The sequence below is a fragment of the Coregonus clupeaformis genome, unplaced genomic scaffold (assembly GCF_020615455.1).
Source record: "Coregonus clupeaformis isolate EN_2021a unplaced genomic scaffold, ASM2061545v1 scaf0603, whole genome shotgun sequence".
In the NCBI taxonomy this organism is placed as follows: domain Eukaryota; kingdom Metazoa; phylum Chordata; class Actinopteri; order Salmoniformes; family Salmonidae; genus Coregonus; species Coregonus clupeaformis.
In genome coordinates, this window is record NW_025534058.1 from 4903 (window position 1) to 23617 (window position 18715).

The window sequence follows — 18715 nt, forward strand, 5'->3', positions numbered from 1 at the left end:
TGTAATCAATTTTAGAACAAGGCTGTAATGTAACAAAATGTGGAAAACGTCAAGGGGTCTGAATTCTTTCCGAATGCACTGTAAATACCAAATACTTCCAAGTTTACTACAGTGCAATATAAAAGTGGGAACATTTCACAATTAAGACAAGCACACAACTCAGAGTGAAGTAAATTTAATGAAAAATCAAGCAGTAATAATTTGTAGCTCAAACCGTTCAGACATTAGAGACGTTTTTGTGAGAATAACCGTTTTCAGGATCCGCCCTGGTCTCACAAACACTGCTCTAGCTCAGCCCCCGTTAATCACACAGGCTAATGTTTGGTTTTGGCGGATGCAGAATAAATAGACAAATACAATGTAGCTCAAACACACAATGTTTAAAAGGGGTTGGAAGCACTAAATCACAACGATGATACCGTGGGATTCAAGGCGTTTTGAACACGTGAACCCCACCTCTTTCTTCAACACAGAGTTGGCATCACAGCCAGTAAACCAGAGGGCACTGGATGGAGCCATGTCCCAATGTGCAGGAATTTACCTTAAGGATTGTCCAATTTCCTTGGGCAAGTGACCTGAGCAGTCGCGCAAGTTAAGCCTGCTCTGAGGTAGCCCCACTGCTCTGATGTAGTCACACTGCTCAGTAGTCCTAACCTAAAACTGATCTTTCTGGTTCCTCTCCTTTGGTTAAGTGAAAGACAGACAATTTATGGCAGTCGGGCTAGTTGAGCCTGTTCTGACATTTTTTTAAACATAACAATCAAAATACATGATTCCTCCACTATGTGTAGGTGAAAAACTGACAGTATATGGCACTTCTGAGTGCAAATAGCTAATTAACATTTTCGGGCATGTGATCAAATCTTCGGGTAAGCAAAAAAATACTCCTGACTTCCCCGATGGCCAAGTGCCTTTCAGACTTTAATGTAAATTCCAAATGTGCATGTGTATGAAGCACGTGACCTATGGCCTGGGCTGTCTTTGGGTCGTCTAAAGGTCTGGCTTCACCATGCAGTGCTCACATGAATCTCAATAATAGTAATGAATAATAATTTATTGAGCTTATTTGGCGCTTTCATGACAAAATAGAATCTCAAAGTGCTTGAAAAGCAAAAAACGAACAAACAGAAACAACAAATGATAAAACATTATAATAATAATATGCCATTTAGCAGACGCTTTTATCCAAAGCGACTTAGTCACACGTGCATACATTTTTGTGTATGGGTGGTCCCGGGGATTGAACCCACAACCTTAGCGTTACAAGCGCCGTGCTTTACCAGCTGAGCTGCAGAGGACCACATTACCCTCGCCTGTACAGCTGTCTGAGGGGTTTTAATGCTAGTTGAACCTCTCCTGTACAGCTGTCTGAGGGGTTGTAATGCTAGTTTTAACGCTGATCTAAGATCATATTTTACAAAGTCAAGTTTATCTTTTGAGTCTCACAGCCATTTGCCACTGAGAAATTGAGACAAAGAGCTCACATGTTGTTACAGTGACCAGACGTTTTGTTTGTGAGACTATTTTATTCTAAAATGTATTTCTGTATTTAGTCCTTTTATGGTAATGCTTTCTTTCAGCACTTTATCTATGTTAATATTCTCATTCCTTGATTCACACCATGTCAACGATAGAGCCTCCTAGAGGCTATTTGATCATTGTGTAAAAACGTTGGGTTGTCTCCAGGTCTGGCTTCACCATGCAGTGCACACTTTCATAATAATGAATAATGGGCACCAATATCGATATGAGCAAGGCATGTCGTAATATCGATTTATCCTCACGGTTAACCTACACTAATATGTAAAATAGCCTGGTCATGTTGCTCACAATGCACATTGGTTTTGTTATTTTTCAGTGAACGCAATCCTTGTCATAGCTCATCATCTCTGATATTACATCATGATCATAGCCCGATCAACAATGTTTTTAAATGTTTTTTTAACAGTGCTGTGTGAACTTAAATATTGAAATGTGCCTTTGCAACACAAATAGCTGAGTTGATTACACAACAGAGTATAGTTTGCTGACACGCACAACTTCAGAATTCTCTGTTGGCTTAAAATACATGTCTCATTAACATATTTCCCAGTGTGCTATCACTCAAACAACAACCAACCCTGGTCACTGATGAAGTCCTACGTAGGGTCGTAATTCGTTGAAGTTAAATAAAAAACAAACAGATTTTGTTTCCTTCCCCGTTTCGGCAGCCTGCCTGAATCTCCATCCGACACGCTGTCTTCTAACCAGTGATGTTAAAATCTTTCCAGTTTCCGCATACAACCTGATTTCCCCCCCAATCGATATGAGTGATAAAAACTACAGCGTTTTTGGCTCATATGCAGTTCATAATGTGTTAGTAAAAAAAATACAAGTAATCTGATTACTATTGTTGCACAGAGATGGTACATTTTAGGTTTTCAATGATTATTGATTTGGACAGTTCAAAACTGTGTTTTGACATTGGGCTATTTATCCAAAGTTTTTGATAACAGGAAGCAGCGACAGCATAATTTTTGACTTATTTTTTAGGAATATAAATGGAATTTTCAACATTAATTTCCAATTGTATTCTATTTAATCAGGGGAAAAATGCTGAATGAGTCCAAAAACATGCTGTGATTGTCACGACTTCGGCCGAGGCTGCCTCCCCTCCTTGTTCGGGCAGGCTTCGGCGTTCGTCCTCACAGGCTTAGTAACCACTGCCGCCCCAATCATCATCACAATTGTCTTGTCTTGTCAATCACACACACCTGGTTCCTATCCCCTAATTAGTCTGTGTATAAGTGTTCCCTCTGCCCCCTTGTCCTTGTGGGTGATTGTTATTTGTGAGAGCAGTGTAGCGCGGTGGAGCTACTTGTAACATATTGTTGCCAGGGTAGATTTTTCCCCTGTGCCTATTGGTTCGAAAGCAGGTCCGGGTCCAGCCTCCCATCAACTCGTCATTGAACAGGTGGAACAGGAAGCCATCATTGCTTTCAAAGCTGTGTGCAGGGCTATAAAAGCACAAAGTCCTGCAAGGGGACAGTTGAAGTCTGGTGTACAACCAAACATATACTGTAGATCTACAGAGACATCATGAGAGCCACTGCAGCCGTCCTACTGGTCCTCTGTCTCCTGGCCCTGAGTCATGGTAAGTTACCATCATCTGAAGCATGTTTGTTCAACTTGGAATTGATCAAGTTTGCTCCATAATTTCATCCTCCTTTTCCTTGGTGTATTCTACTGGATTGTAAACTGTCATGGTCAAAATATATTGATACAACAGTAGCCAAGATGGGGAGAAGTATGTCCATAATAAAGCGCTGCTCTACCTTCTTAACAGCACTATCAACAAGGCAGGTCCTACAGGCCCTAGTTTTGTCACACCTGGACTACTGTTCAGTCATGTGGTCAGGTGCCACAAAAAAGGACTTAGGAAAATTGCAATTGGCTCAGAACAGGGCAGCACGGCTGGCCCTTGGATGTACACAGAGGGCTAATATTAATAGCATGTCAATCTCTCCTGGCTCAAAATGGAGGAGAGATTGACTTCATCACAACTTGTGTTTATGAGAGGTGTTGACATGTTGTGCACCGAGCTGTCTGTTTGAACTACTGGCGCACAGCTCGGTCACCCATGCATACCCCACAAGACATGCCACCAGGGGTCTCATCACAGTCCCCAAGTCCGGAACAGACTATGGGAGGTGCACAGTACTACATAGAGCCATGACTACATGGAACTCTATTCCACATCAAGTAACTGATGCAAGTAGTAAAATTAGATTTAAAAAACAGATAAGAAAACACCTTATGGACTGTGACGCAACACAAACATAGACGCAGACACATGCATACACACGATAACATACGCACTATACACATGGATTTTTGTACTTTAGATATGTGGTAGTGGTGGAGTAGGGGCCTGAGGGCACAGTGTGTTGTGAAATCTGTTAATGTAATGTTTTTTAAATTGTATCACTGCCTTAATTTTGCTGGACCCCAGGAAGAGTAGCTGCTGCCTTGGCAGGAACTAATGGGAACCCATAATGAATACAAATACTCATATGACTTTGTCTCCATAGCATGGGACTGTCAGGTGGTAGTAAACATCAATAATCTGATGCAGATCGATGCAGGACTGGGACAAGTGGTTGCAACGGACACAAGTCAAATCCCCTACTACCTGGTAGGTGATAAATGGATCCGCCTGCCTGGTTCCCTGAAGCATATCACTGTAGGACCAGCAGGGATCTGGGGTGTCAACAAGGAAGACTCGATCTACAAGTATGTGGCCGGTAACTGGGTGCAAGCTGCAGGTAAGTAGAGGGCATTGCTCAATATTTATCCAGAGGACACCTACTTTCAGTGGTGGAAAAAGTACTCAATTGTCATACTTGAGTAAAATTTAAAGATACCTTAATAGAAAATGACTCAAGTAAAAGTGGAAGTCACCCAGTAAAATACTACTTGAGCAAAAGTCTAAAAGTATTTGGTTTTAGAGATAGAAATGGAATTGCTAAAATGTACTTAAGTATCAAAAGAATAGTAAAAGTATAAACCATTTCAAATTCCTTATATTAAGCAAACCAGACGGCACAATTTTCTAGTTTTTTTTAAATTGACTGATAGCCAGGGGCACACTCCAACACTCAGACATAATTTACAAAGGAAGCATTTGTGTTGAGTGAGTCCGCCAGATCAGAGGCAGTAGGGATGACCAGGGATGTTCTCTTGATAAGCGTGTGAATTGGACCATTTTCCTGACAAAATGTAACAAGGACTTTTGCGTGTCAGGGAAAATGTATGGGGGGGAAAAAAGTACATTATTTTCTTTAGGAATGTAGTGAAGTAAAGGTAAAAGTTTTCCTAAATAGTATAGTAACCCCCAAAAAACTACTCAAGTACTTTACACCACTGCCTACTTATCTTTCCTGATACCATCACGGTGTTGAAACACGATTCATTGTTTGCTTGTCCGTCGGTCTTCAGGCCTTCTGAAGCAGTTGGATGCTGGAGGTAACCAGTTTATGGTGGGGGTCAACATGGACGATACTCCATTCTGTCTGACAAGTAGTGCCACAGTTGGCTACAAGGGTCCAGGCTCACCCACTTCATGGACAAGATTGCCAGGAGCTGCGAAGTACTACAGTTGTGGACCCTTTGGGTGCTGGGCAGTCAACAAGAATGATGATATCTTCTTAATGATTGTAAGATCTGGGAAAGAGTGTGAGAGCTGTAGTAGAGTGTGGAGAGTCTGTTATTTTAAAACTGTAGTATTATAACTGTAGAAATTGTCCTAAAACCTTGTTTGTTTCCAGCTGAATCAAGACTGCCAAAACAACGATTGGAGTCACATTGATGGCAAGCTTTCCATGATTGAGGTGGCAACTGATGGTAGTGTCTTTGGGGTCAACTCTTCGGGTGACGTTTTTACCAGGTAAGGTTGCTACTGAGCTATATGTATAGTTCCACCCTTTTCTCCCTCAACATTATTAACTTAAAAATGACTTGTAATAATAATCAAATCTAAACTTGTATAATAGACTTATGAAGGAATGTGAAGACAGTGTATGGTAAAATATGTAGAAGTTCGCTCTCCTTTAAAGCTCCAGTTTGGATTTTTTTAAAAACTAAATGGCCACTTGTTTTAGTAAACAGATGAGGGATGGGACAGGAGAAATGTAACCACTCAAGTTCATAGATGGATCAATAGATGTAAGGACAGACCGATGAGAACAAAATAATTTTTCATTTAAACATGTTTTGTAAAACAATAGCATTGTTTACAACCAATTTAGTAAAATATTACATGTTTTCTTCTGATGCAGTTGTATTAAGCTCATGAGTCATTTATAAGTTATATTCTTCAACAATCAATGGCTATATACAATTAATAAAGTTCAACAATTGTTCTTTTTTTTCTTTTTGAATGGATGAGCTTTAAACATGTGAACCCCACCTTCTTCAACACAGAGACGGCATCACAGCCAGTAAACCAGAGGGCACTGGATGGCGCAAAGTCCCAATGTTCTTGCGGATGAAGCATGTGACCTACGACCTGGAACATCTTTGGGTCGTCTCCAAGTCTGCCGTCACCATGGTGTGCACACCTTAGCCTCTCCTCTGCATCTGAAAACTATTCGGCATCTGACAAGTTCACTTGCTAACTCATTGATATCTTTTTCTGGAAAAAGCCTCCTGCTTGACAATTGTGGACATTAGTTCATAACAATCCTTCATTCTAAAACGTAATGCTTTAAACTATACTCTTTCACTACTTTATCTAATAGTTCACTGACTGTATTGACATGTTTTCAAACACAATTGACAAGTAACGGCATTATAAAAATGTCTTGATCAACACTTCAATAGAGCTTTGCCATGAATGCTATTTGATCGTAGGGGAAACTTGGGCGTGGTCATGTTACTCACAATCCACATGGGTTTTGCTGGGCTTCATAGGTCATCAATAGGGTTGGATGTAATCCTTGTCATTGCTTATTTTATATATTATAATGATTTAATCATTTCCAGCTAAAATAAAGCATTCGGTGTAAAACCCATTTGTGTTTTTTTTATTTTTTTTTATCATAGTGAACAGGGGGATTTCAGCTTGCTCTGCAAAGATCAAGCTTCGCTGGGTAGATCTGTTTTGTGATTATGGTTTTTGCCCTAGCACTACACAGCTGATTCAAATATCCAAGCTTGATGAGTTGGTTATTTGAATCAGCTGTGGGGGGGGGGGACTCCAGTCCAGTCCAGTTGTAGAAACATCTCAAGGATGATCAATGGAAACAGGATGCACCTGAGCTCAATTTCGAGTGTCATAGCAAAGGGTCTGAATACTTATGTAAATAAGGAATTTCTGTTTTTTTATTTTGAATACATTTGCAAAAATGTCTAAACCTGTTGTCGCTTTGTCATTATGGGGTACTGTGTGTAATTTGATGAGGGAATACATTAATGTAATCAATTTTAGAACAAGGCTGTAATGTAACAAAATGTGGAAAACGTCAAGGGGTCTGAATTCTTTCCGAATGCACTGTAAATACCAAATACTTCCAAGTTTATTACAGTGCAATATAAAAGTGGGAACATTTCACAATTAAGACAAGCACACAACTCGGAGTGAAGTTTATTTAATGAAAAATCAAGCAGTAATAATTTGTAGCTCAAACCGTTCAGACATTAGACGTTTTTGTGAGAATAACCGTTTTCAGGATCCGCCCTGGTCTCACAAACACTGCTCTAGCTCAGCCCCCGTTAATCACACAGGCTAATGGTTGGTTTTGGCGGATTACATTTTTTAAAACATAACAATCAAAATACATGATTCCTCCACTATGTGTAGGTGAAAACTGACAGTATATGGCACTTCTGAGTGCAAATAGCTAATTAACATTTTCGGGCATGTGATCAAATCTTCAGGTAAGCAAAAAAATACTCCTGACTTCCCCGATGGCCAAGTGCCTTTCAGACTTTAATGTAAATTCCAAATGTGTATGAAGCACGTGACCTATGGCCTGGGCTGTCTTTGGGTCGTCTAAAGGTCTGGCTTCACCATGCAGTGCTCACATGAATCTCAATAATAGTAATGAATAATAATTTATTGAGCTTATTTGGCGCTTTCATGACAAAATAGAATCTCAAAGTGCTTGAAAAGCAAAAAACGAACAAACAGAAACAACAAATGATAAAACATTATAATAATATGCCATTTAGCAGACGCTTTTATCCAAAGCGACTTAGTCACACGTGCATACATTTTTGTGTATGGGTGGTCCCGGGGATTGAACCCACAACCTTAGCGTTACAAGCGCCGTGCTTTACCAGCTGAGCTGCAGAGGACCACATTACCCTCGCCTGTACAGCTGTCTGAGGGGTTTTAATGCTAGTTGAACCTCTCCTGTACAGCTGTCTGAGGGGTTGTAATGCTAGTTTTAACGCTGATCTAAGATCATATTTTACAAAGTCAAGTTTATCTTTTGAGTCTCACAGCCATTTGCCACTGAGAAATTGAGACAAAGAGCTCACATGTTGTTACAGTGACCAGACGTTTTGTTTGTGAGACTATTTTATTCTAAAATGTATTTCTGTATTTAGTCCTTTTATGGTAATGCTTTCTTTCAGCACTTTATCTATGTTAATATTCTCATTCCTTGATTCACACCATGTCAACGATAGAGCCTCCTAGAGGCTATTTGATCATTGTGTAAAAACTTTGGGTTGTCTCCAGGTCTGGCTTCACCATGCAGTGCACACTTTCATAATAATTAATAATGGGCACCAATATCGATATGAGCAAGGCATGTCGTAATATCGATTTATCCTCACGGTTAACCTACACTAATATGTAAAATAGCCTGGTCATGTTGCTCACAATGCACATTGGTTTTGTTATTTTTCAGTGAACGCAATCCTTGTCATAGCTCATCATCTCTGATATTACATCATGATCATAGCCCGATCAACAATGTTTTAAAACGTTTTTTTAACAGTGCTGTGTGAACTTAAATATTGAAATGTGCCTTTGCAACACAAATAGCTGAGTTGATTACACAACATAGTATAGTTTGCTGACACCCACAACTTCAGAATTCTCTGTTGGCTTAAAATACATGTCTCATTAACATATTTCCCAGTGTGCTATCACTCAAACAACAACCAACCCTGGTCACTGATGATGTCCTACGTAGGGTCGTAATTCGTTGAAGTTAAATAAAAAACAAACAGATTTTGTTTCCTTCCCCGTTTCGGCAGCCTGCCTGAATCTCCATCCGACACGCTGTCTTCTAACCAGTGATGTTAAAATCTTTCCAGTTTCCGCATACAACCTGATTTCCCCCCCAATCGATATGAGTGATCAAAACTACAGCGTTTTTGGCTCATATGCAGTTCATAACGTGTTAGTAAAAAAAATACAAGTAATCTGATTACTATTGTTGCACAGAGATGGTACATTTTAGGTTTTCAATGATTATTGATTTGGACAGTTCAAAACTGTGTTTTGACATTGGGCTATTTATCCAAAGTTTTTGATAACAGGAAGCAGCGACAGCATAATTTTTGACTTATTTTTTAGGAATATAAATGGAATTTTCAACATTAATTTCCAATTGTATTCTATTTAATCAGGGGAAAAATGCTGAATGAGTCCAAAAACATGCTGTGATTGTCACGACTTCGGCCGAGGCTGCCTCCCCTCCTTGTTCGGGCAGGCTTCGGCGTTCGTCCTCACAGGCTTACTAACCACTGCCGCCCCAATCATCATCACAATTGTCTTGTCTTGTCAATCACACACACCTGGTTCCTATCCCCTAATTAGTCTGTGTATAAGTGTTCCCTCTGCCCCTTGTCCTTGTGGGTGATTGTTATTTGTGAGAGCAGTGTAGCGCGGTGGAGCTACTTGTAACATATTGTTGCCAGGGTAGATTTTTCCCCTGTGCCTATTGGTTCGAAAGCAGGTCCGGGTCCAGCCTCCCATCAACTCGTCATTGAACAGGTGGAACAGGAAGCCATCATTGCTTTCAAAGCTGTGTGCAGGGCTATAAAAGCACAACGTCCTGCAAGGGGACAGTTGAAGTCTGGTGTACAACCAAACATATACTGTAGATCTACAGAGACATCATGAGAGCCACTGCAGCCGTCTTACTGGTCCTCTGTCTCCTGGCCCTGAGTCATGGTAAGTTACCATCATCTGAAGCATGTTTGTTCAACTTGGAATTGATCAAGTTTGCTCCATAATTTCATCCTCCTTTTCCTTGGTGTATTCTACTGGATTGTAAACTGTCATGGTCAAAATATATTGATACAACAGTAGCCAAGATGGGGAGAAGTATGTCCATAATAAAGCGCTGCTCTACCTTCTTAACAGCACTATCAACAAGGCAGGTCCTACAGGCCCTAGTTTTGTCACACCTGGACTACTGTTCAGTCATGTGGTCAGGTGCCACAAAAAAGGACTTAGGAAAATTGCAATTGGCTCAGAACAGGGCAGCACGGCTGGCCCTTGGATGTACACAGAGGGCTAATATTAATAGCATGTCGATCTCTCCTGGCTCAAAGTGGAGGAGAGATTGACTTCATCACTACTTGTGTTTATGAGAGGTGTTGACATGTTGTGCACCGAGCTGTCTGTTTGAACTACTGGCGCACAGCTCGGTCACCCATGCATACCCCACAAGACATGCCACCAGAGGTCTCATCACAGTCCCCAAGTCCGGAACAGACTATGGGAGGTGCACAGTACTACATAGAGCCATGACTACATGGAACTCTATTCCACATCAAGTAACTGATGCAAGTAGTAAAATTAGATTTAAAAAACAGATAAGAAAATACCTTATGGACTGTGACGCAACACAAACATAGATGCAGACACATGCATACACACGATAACATACGCACTATACACATGGATTTTTGTACTTTAGATATGTGGTAGTGGTGGAGTAGGGGCCTGATAGCACAGTGTGTTGTGAAATCTGTTAATGTAATGTTTTTTAAATTGTATCACTGCCTTAATTTTGCTGGACCCCAGGAAGAGTAGCTGCTGCCTTGGCAGGAACTAATGGGAACCCATAATGAATACAAATACTCATATGACTTTGTCTCCATAGCATGGGACTGTCAGGTGGTAGTAAACATCAATAATCTGATGCAGATCGATGCAGGACTGGGACAAGTGGTTGCAACGGACACAAGTCAAATCCCCTACTACCTGGTAGGTGATAAATGGATCCGCCTGCCTGGTTCCCTGAAGCATATCACTGTAGGACCAGCAGGGATCTGGGGTGTCAACAAGGAAGACTCGATCTACAAGTATGTGGCCGGTAACTGGGTGCAAGCTGCAGGTAAGTAGAGGGCATTGCTCAATATTTATCCAGAGGACACCTACTTTCAGTGGTGGAAAAAGTACTCAATTGTCATACTTGAGTAAAATTTAAAGATACCTTAATAGAAAATGACTCAAGTAAAAGTGGAAGTCACCCAGTAAAATACTACTTGAGCAAAAGTCTAAAAGTATTTGGTTTTAAATGTACTTAAGTATCAAAAGTAAAAGTATAAACCATTTCAAATTCCTTATATTAAGCAAACCAGACGGCACAATTTTCTAGTTTTTTTTAAATTGACTGATAGCCAGGGGCACACTCCAACACTCAGACATAATTTACAAAGGAAGCATTTGTGTTGAGTGAGTCTGCCAGATCAGAGGCAGTAGGGATGACCAGGGATGTTCTCTTGATAAGCGTGTGAATTGGACCATTTTCCTGACAAAATGTAACAAGGACTTTTGCGTGTCAGGGAAAATGTATGGGGGGGAAAAAAGTACATTATTTTCTTTAGGAATGTAGTGAAGTAAAGGTAAAAGTTTTCCTAAATAGTATAGTAACCCCCAAAAAACTACTTAAGTACTTTACACCACTGCCTACTTATCTTTCCTGATACCATCACGGTGTTGAAACACGATTCATTGTTTGCTTGTCCGTCGGTCTTCAGGCCTTCTGAAGCAGTTGGATGCTGGAGGTAACCAGTTTATGGTGGGGGTCAACATGGACGATACTCCATTCTGTCTGACAAGTAGTGCCACAGTTGGCTACAAGGGTCCAGGCTCACCCACTTCATGGACAAGATTGCCAGGAGCTGTGAAGTACTACAGTTGTGGACCCTTTGGGTGCTGGGCAGTCAACAAGAATGATGATATCTTCTTAATGATTGTAAGATCTGGGAAAGAGTGTGAGAGCTGTAGTAGAGTGTGGAGAGTCTGTTATTTTAAAACTGTAGTATTATAACTGTAGAAATTGTCCTAAAACCTTGTTTGTTTCCAGCTGAATCAAGACTGCCAAAACAACGATTGGAGTCACATTGATGGCAAGCTTTCCATGATTGAGGTGGCAACTAATGGTAGTGTCTTTGGGGTCAACTCTTCGGGTGACGTTTTTACCAGGTAAGGTTGCTACTGAGCTATATGTATAGTTCCACCCTTTTCTCCCTCAACATTATTAACTTAAAAATGACTTGTAATAATAATCAAATCTAAACTTGTATAATAGACTTATGAAGGAATGTGAAGACAGTGTATGGTAAAATATGTAGAAGTTCGCTCTCCTTTAAAGCTCCAGTTTGGATTTTTTTTAAAACTAAATGGCCACTTGTTTTAGTAAACAGATGAGGGATGGGACAGGAGAAATGTAACCACTCAAGTTCATAGATGGATCAATAGATGTGAGGACAGAACGATGAGAACAAAATAATTTTTCATTTAAACATGTTTTGTAAAACAATAGCATTGTTTACAACCAATTTAGTAAAATATTACATGTTTTCTTCTGATGCAGTTGTATTAAGCTCATGAGTCATTTATAAGTTATATTCTTCAACAATCAATGGCTATATACAATTAATAAAGTTCAACAATTGTTCTTTTTTTTCTTTTTGAATGGATGAGCTTTAAACATGTGAACCCCACCTTCTTCAACACAGAGACGGCATCACAGCCAGTAAACCAGAGGGCACTGGATGGCGTAAAGTCCCAATGTTCTTGCGGATGAAGCATGTGACCTACGACCTGGAACATCTTTGGGTCGTCTCCAAGTCTGCCGTCACCATGGTGTGCACACCTTAGCCTCTCCTCTGCATCTGAAAACTATTCGGCATCTGACAAGTTCACTTGCTAACTCATTGATATCTTTTTCTGGAAAAGCCTCCTGCTTGACAATTGTGGACATTAGTTCATAACAATCCTTCATTCTAAAACGTAATGCTTTAAACTATACTCTTTCACTACTTTATCTAATAGTTCACTGACTGTATTGACATGTTTTCAAACACAATTGACAAGTAACAGCATTATAAAAATGTCTTGATCAACACTTCAATAGAGCTTTGCCATGAATGCTATTTGATCGTAGGGGAAACTTGGGCGTGGTCATGTTACTCACAATCCACATGGGTTTTGCTGGGCTTCATAGGTCATCAATAGGGTTGGATGTAATCCTTGTCATTGCTTATTTTATATATTATAATGATTTAATCATTTCCAGCTAAAATAAAGCATTCAGTGTAAAACCCATTTCTGTGTTTTTTTATATTTTTTTTATCATAGTGAACAGGGGGATTTCAGCTTGCTCTGCAAAGATCAAGCTTCGCTGGGTAGATCTGTTTTGTGATTATGGTTTTTGCCCTAGCACTACATAGTTGATTCAAATATCCAAGCTTGATGAGTTGGTTATTTGAATCAGCTGTGGGGGGGGGGTCCCAAGGACTGAGTTTGGGAAATGCTGCCATAGGAAGTCCCACTGTTAGGAATAGAGGTAGATGTGGCTGGGCCACAGTTAAACAGTCCATTTCCACTATTCATATCACACCTCTAGGTAGCAGCAGTAACCAGGCCAGGTGCTTTGAGTGCCGACAGGGTTAAAGGCTCACAGGTGAGAGTGCTGGATGGGGAGTCTAAGGAAGCTGGAGGAGGATATTGCGACTGCTTGAATCTGAAAGTGCGGCAAGTGAAGTGTGTGTGATAACGAACGGAAAATAGTGAAATCAAAGAATGGAACAAAATTAGTAAGTTGTAGAAGACAAGGACCGGTCCCATAATGCATTTCTTATTGGACTGCGGTTTTTAGACAAGGAGGTTCATTTGGGAAATCCATTTGTTATATCGAGGACTGTGAGGAAATCAGTGGGAAAGGTGGATTCAATCAATTTGACTAGAAGCGGCCTTGTTTTGGTTAATTGTGTTGAACAGAAGCATGCACTGGATCTTGCAAAATTGTTCACGTTAGAAGTAACGTACTGATCTTCGGAGCAGGGTGCCTGCCAAAGGAGTTATAGCTGGAGTCTCGTTGGATATAGATGATGAGGACCTTTAGTCAGTAAATCCCAGAAGTGTTCAGTGCATGTCACCTGAACCGTATGGTAAATGGAAGGAAGGAGAAAAGCCTGTCGATATTATTGTCGTTTGAGGAGACTCAACCTGAATGTGAAGCTTGGCTGTATGAGGTGAGCGCATTTGTGTCCAAACCATTACAGTGTGGCAATTGTAAAGGATATGGTCACGTGTCAAATGTTTGCAGACGGGACAAGTATGATATTGAAGAAACTGTGAATGGAAAATGTGGTGGGGATCATACTCTGGATTTCCTTGAGTGCCCTATTAGGGTGAAGGAGGTCGAGGTGTCAAGGATCAAGACTGAGCAGCGGATCTCCTATGTTGAGGCGGTGAAGAGAGTCGAAGAGGCAACAGTAATGAAGATATGGCGGTGGATGCATTGCAACCAGTTGCTAGTGTTTTAAGTCAATCGATTGACCTGGATACAATAATTTATAGCCACAGTGATTAATTGTACAGCACAAGTGTCTAAGAAGTCCAAGAAGCTGGATATATCTGCAGCCAATACGTTCTTGGGGCTCCAAGACTTCACGGCAGAATCACTACAAGGACTCTTTTCACTAGGAAATGTCCTTCCCTCACAGGAGGCTTTTGAGCCTGTGTTGGGACCTGATTAGAAATAGTTTTTTTTATAGAAAAGCAAGTTTACTTTTTTTTGTTAATTTCTGTTTTGATAGATTGTATGATATTTAATTTATTTTTACCCAACTGTTTTCCTTTTTGGGACCCTTATTATCCACCCGCACAGTAGGTGGCATAATGCACATCTAATCATTGCCAATGCCATTATACCATAGAAGAAGAGATTGGGGGGGGGGGGATTGACAATTTGAGACGCTGATTGAGAGTAGCCTCTTAACTCAGCAGGGGTTTCCCACATGCTTTTTAATCCTTTTTGTTTTCAAATTGTATGTTATTTGTCACCATGAACATCATTAACCTGGTTGGGCTGGCTGACAACAGAACGTTGACCAAGCTCACCTTTGACCCCTGTAAGTACGCTGGCTCCCCTTGGGACATACAGTGCTGCTTGAAAGTATGTGAACCCTACAGGGCTGGTCGTTATTTTGCTACAAAATAAACATAAAATCCTTATCTAAACCCCAATTCATATTAAAGACATTCCAGGTAAATGACAGAAACAAAAAAAGGATATATTTTCATTGTTTATTTAACAAGTGGTTTATTTAAGAGAAACTCAGATTTGATGTCTGCAACAATATGTGAACCCCTTCAGTTAATAGCTTGTGGCAGTGATAACTTGGACTAAACGTCTCCTATAGCCAGTAATCAGTCTTTGACATCTGAGGTTTGAGGTGTGTCTGGCATGAACTGCCAGATTCAGGTCCTGACACAGCATCTCGATTGGATTTAGGTCAGGACTTTGACTTGGCCAATCCCAAACACAGATCTTCTTTCTCCTGAGCCATTCTTTGGTAGATTTGCTTGAATGCTTTGGGTCGTTGTCTTGTTGGAAGACCCATTTTCGGCCCAGCTTTAGCTCCTTGGCTGATGGCCTGACGTTCTGTTCAAGAATCTCCTGTTATATCTCAGAATGGTTATCTTAATGATGTGGAGTCGTCCAGGTCCAGAGTAGGAAAAGCAGCCCCAGATCTTGACATTCCCACCACCATGCTTGACTGTTGGGATAAGGTTATTTTGGTGGTAGGCAGTGTTGGGTTTTCACCAAACATAGCGGTGTTGATTGTGACCAAAAAGGTCAATTTTGGACTCATCCGTCCAGAGAATGGACTTCCAGAAACCTTTAGGTTTGTCCAGGTGGTCTCTGGCAAAGTTAAAACGGGCAGTTTGCAGTCAAAAAAGAACCAGAGGCTTCTTCCAAGCAACCCTCCCATGAATGGCATTTTGATTCAGTGTTCTTATTGTTGAAGCATGCACAGTTACCAGAGATGCAGCAAGGGAGGTCTGCAAATCTCTAGATGTTATGTTTGGATTGGCTTTTACCTGATTTAGTATTGTACTTGTGGCTCTTGGGGATATTTTGGAAGGGCGTTCACTTCTAGGCCGAGTTGCTGTCATGTTAAATGCTCTTCATTTGTAAATGATTTGCCTCACAGTGGACTGATGGAGCTCAAAAGATGATTTTATAGCCTTCCCCAGACTGATGTGCTCTCACTACCCTCGTCCTGATGTCCTCTGAGATCTCCTTTCCTCTCGGCATGGTGTGCTTTGCATTCACCTGGATGTGTAACACCAAACTGATATCAGAGTCCCACCCAAACTCTTTCCTATTTACCAACCTGATTCTACTTACCTACTTTACATTTTAGTCATTTAGCAGACGCTCTTATCCAGAGCGACTTACAGTTAGTGAGTGCATACATTTTCTTTTTTCATACCTACTTGATTTAAACAATGCAACTTGGGGTTCACTTATTTTTGCACCTGCACTAATTCCTTTTTAATTTAGTTTTTCTACTACACAAATTATTTCCTCTACACCAACCTATGGTATTGGTAAATATAAACCTGCTATGTCAGATCAAAAAGACTGGTTCTGATTAAATGTTTAATTTTCATGGTAAAAACTGAAAAAATCTGTAATTGCACAAGGGGTTCACATACATTCAAGCAGTACTGTATACATAAATCACCCGGTTTGCTTAACTCAACATTTCACATAAAATTTCAACAGACTGGTTAATTTGTCCTAGTTTCTCTAGATTAAGATAGAATAGGAGCTGGTGTAGGTTGACTACTTGCAAGCCATTATCAGTCTTCTGTAGTCATGGGCACACACCATCTAGGACCCTCAAACTCACCTCTGGATCTCAAAGCCAGTTCCACTGTATTTTTCTTTGTTGCCCTCTAATCAGGGACTGATTTTGACCTGGGACACCAGGTGGGTGCAATTAATGATCAGGTAGAACAGAAAACCAGCAGGCTCCGGACCTCGTAGAGTGAGAGTTAAATATCCCAGATCTAGGATTTATAACTGTGATATATCCATTTGGCATGACAGGTTGATGTTTATTGTGATGAATCTTGTCCTGGAGGCAGAGCGGTTTCCGCTGGATGGGTCAGCTGCAAAGTCAAAATTGGCTACTATCGTAAACATTCATAAAAATAAAAAATATGCTTTTTGGTCTTAAGGTTAGGGTTAGGCATAAGGTTAGTGTGGTTAACGTTAGGATTAGGTTTAGATTTTATGACGTTGTGGCTGTGCCAGCTAGTGACCACCCTGCAGAGCTGCCTCCAGTACAAGAGCCATCCCAATAAATGCCAACCTGAGTTGACGAGACAGTTATTCCACTAAATCAGGGGTGTCAAACTCATTCCATGGATGGGCCGGTGTCTGCTGGATTTTCCTTTCAATTAAGCCCTAGACAACCAGGTGACCTTAATTCATCAATCAAGTACAAGGGAGGAGCGAAAACCAGCAGACACTCTGCCCTCCGTGGAATGAGTTTGACATGTGCACTAAATGATCATGCCAAGCTGCATGCTGAAATCGTAGTGAAAACCAACAGAAGAGACAGGAAGGTTTGATAATGCAGGAAAGTGAAGTTCTCTGTCGAGTCCCCAACAACCGGATGTTCTGGTTTTCAGGGGAAATGGAAAGAGCCTGTGATGAGACTGTTGTTTTTGGAGGTTAACAAGGTGACACCTACCGTAGCAGGTATAAACGAAATGCCTGAAACTACTATAGATCCCCTACATCAAGGGTGTCAAACTCATTCCACGGAGGGCAGTGTGTCTGCAGATTTTTGCCCCTCCCTTGTACTTGATTGATGAATTAAGGTCACTGATTAGTAAGGAACTCCCCTCACCTGGTTGTCTAGGTCTTAACTGAAAGTAAAAACAAAAAAACCCACAGACACTCGGCCGTCCATGGAATGAGTTTGACACCCTTGATGTAGGGGATCTATACTGCCCTACCAAGCAATAAGCAGTAACCGCTCATAGAGTGAAACTGAGAAGAATTACTTCAAAGTTGTTTTATTGTCCAGCCAAATGAATTGTAGGCAGATCATTGGAGATGTGGTTATCTGTTGTCTTACTATGAGGTAATTTTTTATTCATATTGACCCTGACCTCTGACATGACCTTTGATCCTAGACGGCAGTTACTGCCTTCTTGCTTGGTACACCCACTGGAATACGTTTCCATTACGATTTAAAAAAAATACAAACTTGTGTTAGTATATTTACTTGTATGTGGCTGTCAGTGTCATACAGTTTGATACTTGTATCAGCGAAGAACAATAAATAATACCCATGTTTAGCGTAGACACCGCAGCACAAAGTTCAGTGAAACCAAGGGAAAAGGCAGGAACTGACGTGAGTGATGACAATTACTGCCTTTTTCCTTGGTTTCACTTGAACTTTTTTGCAGTTACTGCAAACATGACCCCCCCATTTTCTCCATAACACAACACAATGGAGGCAGGATATTTGTCCACATGATAAAGCATGTATTTAATGTATAACAAATGCAGTGGTGTAAAGTACTTAAGTAAAAATACTTTTAAGTACTACTTAAGTAGTTTTTTTGGGTATCTGTACTTTACTTCACTATTTATATTTTTGACAACTTTTACTTTTACTCCACTACATTCCTAAATAAAATTATGTACTTTTTACTCCATACATTTTACCTGACACCTAAAAGTACTTGTTACATTTAGAATGCTCAAGGACAGAATTATGGCACCTAACAATATAACGCTTTGTCATCCCTACTGCCTCTGATCTGGCGGACTCACGAAACACAAATACCTTGTTTGTAAATTATGTTTGAGTGTGCCCATGTCTGTCCGTGTCACAAATTCAGCCGAGGCTGCCCCTCCTCCTTGCTCGGGCAGGCTTCAGCGTT

General features: G+C 40.6%; 2 protein-coding genes across 2 annotated transcripts; both read left to right on the forward strand.

The window, feature by feature from the left end:
- The first annotated feature begins 2819 nt into the window (after positions 1–2819).
- On the forward strand, positions 2820–6174 carry LOC121555557 (fish-egg lectin). The gene is made up of 5 exons (XM_041869394.2): positions 2820–3133; positions 4071–4304; positions 4978–5195; positions 5307–5425; positions 5962–6174. The coding sequence occupies exons 1-5, from the start codon at positions 3079–3081 to the stop codon at positions 6101–6103; spliced, it is 768 nt and encodes a 255-aa protein (XP_041725328.1). The 5' UTR covers positions 2820–3078; the 3' UTR covers positions 6104–6174.
- A 3182-nt stretch (positions 6175–9356) lies between these two features.
- Positions 9357–13060, forward strand: LOC121548179 (fish-egg lectin-like). The gene is made up of 5 exons (XM_045216086.1): positions 9357–9670; positions 10608–10841; positions 11488–11705; positions 11817–11935; positions 12472–13060. The coding sequence occupies exons 1-5, from the start codon at positions 9616–9618 to the stop codon at positions 12611–12613; spliced, it is 768 nt and encodes a 255-aa protein (XP_045072021.1). The 5' UTR covers positions 9357–9615; the 3' UTR covers positions 12614–13060.
- Positions 13061–18715: the final 5655 nt, after the last annotated feature.

Excerpts from the sequence above, each read along its gene's own strand:
- LOC121555557 (XM_041869394.2), top strand. The coding sequence starts at position 3,079 with ATGAGAGCCACTGCAGCCGTCCTACTGGTCCTCTGTCTCCTGGCCCTG. Across the intron at positions 4,305-4,977 it reads TAACTGGGTGCAAGCTGCAG|GCCTTCTGAAGCAGTTGGAT; the intron begins GTAAGTAGAGGG and ends GTCGGTCTTCAG. Across the intron at positions 5,196-5,306 it reads ATGATATCTTCTTAATGATT|CTGAATCAAGACTGCCAAAA; the intron begins GTAAGATCTGGG and ends GTTTGTTTCCAG.
- LOC121548179 (XM_045216086.1), top strand. The coding sequence starts at position 9,616 with ATGAGAGCCACTGCAGCCGTCTTACTGGTCCTCTGTCTCCTGGCCCTG. Across the intron at positions 9,671-10,607 it reads TCTCCTGGCCCTGAGTCATG|CATGGGACTGTCAGGTGGTA; the intron begins GTAAGTTACCAT and ends TTGTCTCCATAG. Across the intron at positions 10,842-11,487 it reads TAACTGGGTGCAAGCTGCAG|GCCTTCTGAAGCAGTTGGAT; the intron begins GTAAGTAGAGGG and ends GTCGGTCTTCAG.